The 9,102-nt window shown below is 35.4% G+C and overlaps 2 protein-coding genes across 4 annotated transcripts; both read right to left on the reverse strand.

The window, feature by feature from the left end:
* Positions 1–205: 205 nt before the first annotated feature.
* Positions 206–808, reverse strand: LOC116006497 (cysteine--tRNA ligase, chloroplastic/mitochondrial-like). Its single transcript, XM_031246897.1, has 2 exons — positions 668–808; positions 206–558 (listed from the first exon to the last, which is right to left on the reverse strand). The coding sequence occupies exons 1-2, from the start codon at positions 791–793 to the stop codon at positions 322–324; spliced, it is 363 nt and encodes a 120-aa protein (XP_031102757.1). The 5' UTR covers positions 794–808; the 3' UTR covers positions 206–321.
* Positions 809–1,727: 919 nt separating this feature from the next.
* LOC116006495 (cysteine--tRNA ligase, chloroplastic/mitochondrial-like) lies at positions 1,728–9,102 on the reverse strand. Of its 3 annotated transcripts, none has more exons than XM_031246894.1 (10): positions 8,798–9,102; positions 7,041–7,554; positions 5,960–6,023; positions 5,551–5,712; positions 4,888–5,058; positions 4,090–4,371; positions 3,848–3,973; positions 3,254–3,457; positions 2,190–2,291; positions 1,728–2,080 (listed from the first exon to the last, which is right to left on the reverse strand). In XM_031246894.1, exons 2-10 carry the CDS (start codon positions 7,424–7,426, stop codon positions 1,844–1,846), a joined length of 1,734 nt encoding a protein of 577 aa, XP_031102754.1. In that variant the 5' UTR covers positions 7,427–7,554; positions 8,798–9,102; the 3' UTR covers positions 1,728–1,843. The 3 variants fall into 3 exon arrangements, with proteins under 3 accessions (XP_031102754.1, XP_031102755.1, XP_031102756.1); XM_031246895.1 differs by having other exon boundaries at positions 7,041–7,540; positions 8,798–9,034; XM_031246896.1 differs by lacking the exon at positions 8,798–9,102 and having other exon boundaries at positions 5,960–6,027; positions 7,041–7,170.

The following is a 9,102-nucleotide window of genomic DNA, read 5'->3' on the forward strand; positions in this document are numbered from 1 at the left end:
ATTCAATTGCTCTCAATCACAATTCAATTGCTTTCAATTACTTGCTTCTATTTGCTTTTACTTACCTTCAAATTACTTAATGAAAACTGTCTAATCGTCTTATCCTAGCTATCTTTGTCCATGTAACTTCCTTAACCACCTTGTCAAGATTCAGTGCAAATTCAGTACCACCATAGACCAACTTTTAGAAAACGAAAGAGATAAATTACCATAAAAATTGCCGCTGGCAACCTTTTTATATCAAACAAAATGTTCCTACAAATTGTGCTTCTTCATATTTTATCCAAAATAAATAAATAAATAACTATTCCATCAAAGCCATCAGGTTGTGGCAAACTGCTCTTCCTGAAATGCAAATGGAATAGTTGGTCTCCAAGTTGTCCCTTCTGGGCTATCCATCAAAGCAATGCCTAGAGCCGCCAATTCCTTTCGTATTGCGTCAGATCTCTCATACTCTTTGTTTTTTCTCGCTGAGGCCCTCTCTTCTATTTTATGAAAAACTTGATCTTCGGTCAGTTTGGCGCGCTTTAATGCTTTCTCCCTCAGCTGCTGCAAAGCCTACAAAAAAAGAGTAGCACGTATGGGTAAAGCAACTCGTGTCGCACGGATGTGATTCTTAAACTTGATGATCAAGATATACATTGTGGCACTTAAACAATCATTGTACCTCTGAGTAACTACTTGGCATGATCCCCAGAACAGTCAGAGAACTCCGTAAAGTTTTCTCTAAAGCAGCAAGTGACTCCAATCGCAATTCTTGCTTCTTACCCTGCAGAAAACAACACACATTCATGGGTTGTAATGCCGTGGACCCAGGTCCACCTTGCAAGGTGGACCTGGGTCTACATTCACATACACTATACTCTACATTCACAATTTGTAAACTCCACATTCACACATTACAGGATTATATGTTTAGTAACTATATTACCACTATTATGCATTCACACATTCAAAACTCTATATTCACAGGTCCTATACTCCACATTCACAACTTGAGAACTCCACATTCACACATTATAGGGCTACAAGTTGCTAGAACTTCTTAACTCTATTACAGATTCACACATGCATAACTCTACATTCACGATTTCTATACCCCATATTCACAATTTGAAACCTCCACATTCACACATTTCTGGGCAACTCTACGTTCACACAATCATAAATCTACATTCACGATTTCTATACTCTACATTCACACTTTGAAATCTCTACATTCACACATTTTTGGACAACTCTATAATCAGCAATATGTTTACTAATTTAAAAAAAAAAAAAAAAAAAAAAAAANAAAGACAATGACCAATTTTGAAAAATCAACATAGTCGGGGGACCATTGCTGGAATTAACTCGATTTTCATTGTACTTTAGCTCTTGTAGAGAGAGGAATTCTCTTATATAGATTTAGGTCTCAACTTGATTCCTAAAGCTTGGAGGTTTCTTGCTTTGCAATTGTTTGAAGAATTTGAGCTATGTTGTTCTTATCAATTTCAATTACAATTACTTGCTTTCAATCACAATTCAATTGCTCTCAATCACAATTCAATTGCTTTCAATTACTTGCTTCTATTTGCTTTTACTTACCTTCAAATTACTTAATGAAAACTGTCTAATCGTCTTATCCTAGCTATCTTTGTCCATGTAACTTCCTTAACCACCTTGTCAAGATTCAGTGCAAATTCAGTACCACCATAGACCAACTTTTAGAAAACGAAAGAGATAAATTACCATAAAAATTGCCGCTGGCAACCTTTTTATATCAAACAAAATGTTCCTACAAATTGTGCTTCTTCATATTTTATCCAAAATAAATAAATAAATAACTATTCCATCAAAGCCATCAGGTTGTGGCAAACTGCTCTTCCTGAAATGCAAATGGAATAGTTGGTCTCCAAGTTGTCCCTTCTGGGCTATCCATCAAAGCAATGCCTAGAGCCGCCAATTCCTTTCGTATTGCGTCAGATCTCTCATACTCTTTGTTTTTTCTCGCTGAGGCCCTCTCTTCTATTTTATGAAAAACTTGATCTTCGGTCAGTTTGGCGCGCTTTAATGCTTTCTCCCTCAGCTGCTGCAAAGCCTACAAAAAAAGAGTAGCACGTATGGGTAAAGCAACTCGTGTCGCACGGATGTGATTCTTAAACTTGATGATCAAGATATACATTGTGGCACTTAAACAATCATTGTACCTCTGAGTAACTACTTGGCATGATCCCCAGAACAGTCAGAGAACTCCGTAAAGTTTTCTCTAAAGCAGCAAGTGACTCCAATCGCAATTCTTGCTTCTTACCCTGCAGAAAACAACACACATTCATGGGTTGTAATGCCGTGGACCCAGGTCCACCTTGCAAGGTGGACCTGGGTCTACATTCACATACACTATACTCTACATTCACAATTTGTAAACTCCACATTCACACATTACAGGATTATATGTTTAGTAACTATATTACCACTATTATGCATTCACACATTCAAAACTCTATATTCACAGGTCCTATACTCCACATTCACAACTTGAGAACTCCACATTCACACATTATAGGGCTACAAGTTGCTAGAACTTCTTAACTCTATTACAGATTCACACATGCATAACTCTACATTCACGATTTCTATACCCCATATTCACAATTTGAAACCTCCACATTCACACATTTCTGGGCAACTCTACGTTCACACAATCATAAATCTACATTCACGATTTCTATACTCTACATTCACACTTTGAAATCTCTACATTCACACATTTTTGGACAACTCTATAATCAGCAATATGTTTACTAATTTAAAAAAAAAAAAAAAAAAAAAAAGAAGAAGAAGACAAAAACGACGTAGTTTTGGACCTAGGTCCACCTTGCAAGGTGGACCTGGTCCACAGCATAATTTGCCTATAATCTACGATTGGGCCAAGGTCACTCAACTAAGCTATAATGCACATGGGCCAAACCACAGTAAAAGACAAAATCCAATCAATTAGTTAAGTCTAACTCATAGCCTTATAAACTCATATTTTCTATCTTATATTTTCAATGCAGAACTCTTAACAAACTACAAGATTAAAAGAGTTAAAATAGAATGACACAAGTGGCCAAAATAGAAGACAGAATTGCATTAAGTTTCCAAAAAAAAATCAATGAAAAAAGGATATTTTACTAATAAGCCTTTTGAAAGTTAAAACATTAATAAACACAAAAGGCATATATAGATGACACTTTCTAGTTTCTGGCCAGTCTATTTAAAACTTAAATACCTTGCGAGTATGCAATAGATCATTCATCATTTTCAAGGGGTCCGACATTGCAGCCAGAGCAACAGGAGTATGCAGATCATCAGATATTGAAATCAAAAGCTCATTCTGGAACTTCTCAATGCACTCAGCAGTTCCTGAGGGCACTGAATCCTTTCTACTTGATCCATCATGCTGGGTGAGAACAATTTCACAATCATATAGCGTCTACATCAAGAAAAATACAACAGTTAATATCTGTGCTTTTTCATTGTCAAGACAACAAGTTAACAAGTGAACACACACACACACACAAAACGAAGCATTATTTAAAATTCTGAGAATTGCCAATATTTAAAAAATAAAATTATAATAAGACAATGCAGAGATCCTAAGTATATATGGGCTAATACACAGCAACCAGATTTATACATAGGAAAAGTCAAAATGCTCTAAAAAATTAAAGTGTGTTTTAGGAAGAAAAAAAAAAGAAAATTTAAGGAAAAAACTTGAAAGATAGCTAAGACAGACATAAGAACATTGACAGCACATATCTATCTATATTGTATTATTGAAGAGGCATGATACCCTGAAAAACAAAGCTACTTATTTATCTACCTGATAGATGTAGAAAATACGATCAGATGCACTCTCAAGCTGAGCAATTGTGTAATTAATTGGAGATCTATAATGTGTCCCCATTAGAAAAAGCCTTAATGCCAGTGGATGATAAATATCAATAACCTGAGAGAATGTAAGGTGGCAAGGAAGATTTAAAGAAAACTGAATAAGTAACTTGTCATAGTAAGGCCATAATGTCATGAGAAAAGGAAATCAGAAGGGAACTTATATTCATCTACCTGCCGAATTGTGAAAAAGTTTCCAAGTGATTTTGACATTTTCTCCGAGTCAATGTTTACAAATCCATTATGCATCCAATAACTAATAGCGCTCTTGTTGCATGCAGCACAACTCTGTGCAATTTCATTTTCATGATGGGGAAATATAAGATCCATCCCACCACCATGTATGTCAAAAGAATACCCTAAATATGTCGCACTCATAGCACTGCATTCAATATGCCATCCAGGTCTTCCTGGACCCCAAGGACTCTCCCAGAAAGGCTCTCCATCCTTTGCAGACTGCATGAGTAATTGAAATTAATCCATCAAGGGGGAAAATGGGCATCACTTAATCCGCAGTTTTAGCTAGCTCAAACCATCCACCCAACCAAAATAAGAAGAAATGAATAAATAATAAAAGGCCAAGTCAGATGGTTAACTGGCTATAGTTTTACATAAAAAGGAATAACTTTTATTTCATGTAGTTTTGTATAGTTAATCTTAAATAAGATCAGGTTTCAAAGAGTAAAAACTAGTATCTACTTGATACCATCAGTTTATTTACTTTTTATTGATAATTACATGCCAATAATAGCATCTTCGTTTCCAAGATTCTGCAGGATGCAAGATTTGTGAACACTTGGTTTGACCTCAAGTACAAGTACAACCTTACCTTTTGGAAGCATTTGCAAAAACTAGTATACTGTATACATACTAAATTAGATATAAACTAAATCAACTGCTTTGTAAACGAAATTTTCTCCAAATATCGTAATGAAAACTCATATTTGAAAAGTAGTTAGCAGTTTTACTCACTTTCCACAAAGCAAAATCTGCAGGATTTTTCTTCCTTGTATCCACTGCCACTCGCTCACCTGCTCTATTATCTTCCAATTTTCGCCCAGATAATTTTCCATATTCTGGAAATTTATCTACAGAAAAGTAGATGTCACCATTGATTCTGTAAGCACAACCATTATCAAGAATCTGTCAAAGAAGCAGATAAACCACATCAAATTAAAAACATCAGTTAGCAGATTACATCACACTAAATGAGACTAGCAGTTTTGTGAGAGAGAGTTGCCATAACATTGTAAAGAGGTAGAAGAAGACACACACCATCCCTAGCAATTAAAAATTTGAACTAAGCTGAACAGAATCTTTTGTATCAGCATAATAAAAAGAAAATGATGTTACAACATTGCAGCTTGTTCATATCAAAGCCAAGTATTTACTTCTGAATCTTCCTCTATTCACTGCTCACAACCAAATATTACATGCTGATAATATATCATTCCTACGTTACTTGTAATTGTCCTATTTACAATAAGACACAGTATAGAAGATCACAAAAATAACAAAATCAGAAAGCAAAGCAAAAACAAGGTGAACACCATCACTGAGAAGAGTTATGTTAAACCAGAAAAAAAGAGTGTTTACACTAGAAACGAAATACCATTAAAATTTATCGAAAAGGACCTGCTGTATCATATTGATTATTTGGGGCATGTGATCTGAGACACGAGGCTCAACTGAAGGGGGAAGACAATGAAGATATGCCATATCAAGAAGAAATTCTTCACAATACCGTCTGCTTAAACTGATTGGATCCTCCCCCAACTCATTTGCTCTGGCAATAATCTACAGAATTTGAAAACTGTACACTCAATTATTCTGTCATCTTGATGTAAAAAGTAGTTTGGTATTTGTAAACAAATAAGGTTGTATGATCCTCATTATTAATGTAAACAACTGACCAAACAATAATGAATTATAGCCAAGAGTGCAGCAAGGACCATTAATAAAAGAGCAAAGGGACAATCAAGTGAGCAAAAAAGAATTATAAAAGTAAGCTCATAAATGAATAAATAAACAAATAATCACTTACCTTGTCATCAACATCAGTGAAATTGCGCACATAATTGACTTCGTATCCCAAATGTTTAAGGTACCTGCCTAATATTCAATAAAAACAAATGGAATACTTAATCAGTTATTCATATTAACTATTGGATTCTTTTTATACTTTCAATAAATAACATAACAAATGTAACTGAAAAACCAATAGCAACATACATCATTTGATTTAGGTCACTAGTGAAGTGCCATGGAAGCAAAATAAATCAGCATAACATTGCTTGCCTAAGGGCAAGGGGAGGAAAGGTTTTCATTTTTTTAGGAATTACTTTATGCCATTATGGAATCACTATCATCTCTAGGTTCCATGACCAACTTCTAAAACCCAAGACATGCATATATAGAAGACTACATATAATAGACTTTAATTGTATGTGTGGGCCCATAAATAGATACACCCCTGGGGAAAGAGTAATGCTCTGTACTTTTCTTGGCTCAAATTCAACACTTTTAGTAGCTTCAATCAACAGAGATTATCACTTTACAGATCTACCAAGCTTCAATTTTGCAAGCCCCCTATGATTGCAAGGTAGACTAAACTGAATTAGCCTCTAAATTTCACAAGCCATCAACCAAGAAGAAATTCAAACTTGCAAGTAGCCAATGGTTTAAAAAATAGCTTCTTTTGACATTTTTTTATACAAGTTCCTCGACTTCAATAGTTTCTGTAGAAAACAAATTAATTAGAGTCTTATTTACAAGCAGATTCTGGAGACTCCTTAATTATGCAAACTAAACTTAATTACTGTTCCAAAAATTCCAGAACCAATTAACGCAGAACATAATCGTTATTGTGTAGCAAATAACAGCAATGTATAACCAGCTTGGTTGGCGTGAGCCATCCTTAAAACAAGTCGGAGTTTGAACCCCCTCTTGTATGGTTTTGCACTTTGCCCCTTAATTGGACCAACCGGTGTGAACTGAGATTAGTCTGAGTATGGTACGGACTTAAAGAGTGCCTCCTACACCTCGTGGTCTAATCAAAAAAATAATAATAAGAACAATGCATAACTTTAACACAAACATATTAACGGGCTGCTGTTTGGGGGCACCTGTAGAGAACGTCGAAGCAGACGTAAACGCGAGCATGGCCAATGTGGCTGAGATCATATGCGGTGACACCACAAACATACATTCCGACTTTTCCAAGGACTTTGGGTTTGAACAGCTCCTTCTCTTTGCTCATTGTATTGTACAGCCATAATTGGTGGTTCTTCAACTGATCCCCAGTCTTATCCTTGTCTTTATTGATGTTCTCAATTCTAACCGCGCTCTGTGATGAAGAGTTGAAGCACCGAACCCTAACCCTGGTTCTTGTGGGAAAAGGCAAAGCCCTGCCGGTGCCGGAGTTGGTGAAGAGCTTGAGGCTGTGGAATGGGATTAGCGACTGGCAGTGAAGAAGCGGCGTCAATGGCCTGTAACACTTGAAGAGGGTCATTTCCAGAGCGGAGAGGTTGCTGCTTGGGAAGGAGATGAAAACTCCACCCCTGAGTTTAAGGTGCGTTATCCGGATCGACCAATGGCGATGAATCCGGGTGGACTTAGTCCGAATCCGAATTTGTCCAACTGGGAAAGATTAAAAATTAAAGTGTCAAATAGGCCATCGAATTGCACGCAATAATGCAATAAGACCACTAAAATTTAAACAAAATTACAACTGAGTCCGTAAATTAACCAATTTCATGCAATTAGTCTAATTTGTCAATTTTTCCTATTTTTAACAGGTTATCAAATTTAATTTTTTTTAAAAATAAGTAAAACAATTATTTAAAAAAAAAACACTTCGTCTCCAATGTTGGAGACGAAGACTGGCAGAGACAAAGGTCTCTTTTTTTATTTTTAATTATTTTTGTATTTAAAATTATTTTTTAAAAATATTTTTAAATTGAGTAACATGTTAGAAACTATAAAAACTTGTAAATTGGATTAATTGCATGAAATAGGTTAGTTTAGGGACTCAATTGCATTTTTTTTAGTTTAGTGACCTAATTGCATTATAGTGTGCAGTTCGGTAGCCTATTTAAACCTCATTCCAAAATATTGTATATATATATATATATATATATATAGAGAGAGAGAGAGAGAGAATTACCATGTACTGTGATAAGTAGTCATATGTTTGAACAATGGATATTATCTTATAAAAAATCATGAGTATTTTTAAAAGAAAATTGAAAAATTAAGTAAAGCCCCCTCCAATTTTTCCACGTTTATACATTTTTCATTTATTTTATTAATATTGGAAAAAAAAATTATTTCCTTAATTATTTCTTGCTAGTCTTTTTAGTCCTTAATTTTTTCTTTGCAATATACACTTTAACTCTTCAAAAAAATTGTAGTTTTAGTCTCTTGAGTAACAAAACTATTAAAATCTTGCTTAGTACATGAGTATTTTAATTTTTTAAGTTTCTTATTTAATTATAATCTTCTTTAATCTCAATATTTCATTTCTAAAATAAAAATTTTGACTTAAACATGTTCGTGTAAGAAAAATATGGACTATGTACCACAATTGAAGTGAAAATTTACGAGAGAAAGCTGTCAATTGTCTATTTTACATATAAAATACCAAAATTGAAAAAGTTATAAAAAAAAAATTAAAGATAATACTTTTAAAATATTCATGTACTAACTACTAAGTAAAATTTTTAACAGAATTTAATAATTTTGTTCTTTTAGGGGTTAGAACTGCAACTTTTTTGAAGAGTTAAGTGGTATATATTGCAACAATAAAAAGTTAAGAATTAAACAACTAGCAATGAATGTCCTGGCATAGTGGATTAGTGGCATTAAGGGCTTAAGGCAATACCTGCGGTCTGCGGAGGGCAAGTCGGCAACCGGAGTGGGAGGGCGGCGGCGCTGCTGGCCTGCTGTGACTGCGAGAGGCGGCTCTGAACCTCTGATGGGCGATGGTAGACAGCAGACTGGAAGCGTGGGCGGTGGCGGGTGCTCGGTGACGGACTGGCGGTGGCCGGTGCTCGGTGGCGGACTGGCGGTGGCGAGGCGAATCACAGGGGCGATGCTGGTTTCTCACTTTCTCTTCCCTTCGTTAATCGTTAGAGGCTTAGAGCAGCGGCGTAGGCGTTGGATTAGGGATATAGGGCTCCTGAATTT

Source organism: Ipomoea triloba, chromosome 15, assembly GCF_003576645.1.
Source record: "Ipomoea triloba cultivar NCNSP0323 chromosome 15, ASM357664v1".
Classification (NCBI taxonomy): domain Eukaryota; kingdom Viridiplantae; phylum Streptophyta; class Magnoliopsida; order Solanales; family Convolvulaceae; genus Ipomoea; species Ipomoea triloba.

Bases quoted from the DNA above. Each gene is read 5' to 3' on its own strand.
- LOC116006495 (XM_031246894.1), bottom strand. From the start codon at position 7,426: ATGACCCTCTTCAAGTGTTACAGGCCATTGACGCCGCTTCTTCACTGC. The intron at 6,024-7,040 runs GTGCCCCCAAAC...AATATTAGGCAG, and splicing joins TGCTTCGACGTTCTCTACAG to GTACCTTAAACATTTGGGAT. The intron at 3,458-3,847 runs GTAGATAAATAA...TTCTTGATGTAG, and splicing joins GTATTTTCTACATCTATCAG to ACGCTATATGATTGTGAAAT.
- LOC116006497 (XM_031246897.1), bottom strand. From the start codon at position 793: ATGAATGTGTGTTGTTTTCTGCAGGGTAAGAAGCAAGAATTGCGATTG. The intron at 559-667 runs GTACAATGATTG...CTTTTTTTGTAG, and splicing joins TGCCAAGTAGTTACTCAGAG to GCTTTGCAGCAGCTGAGGGA.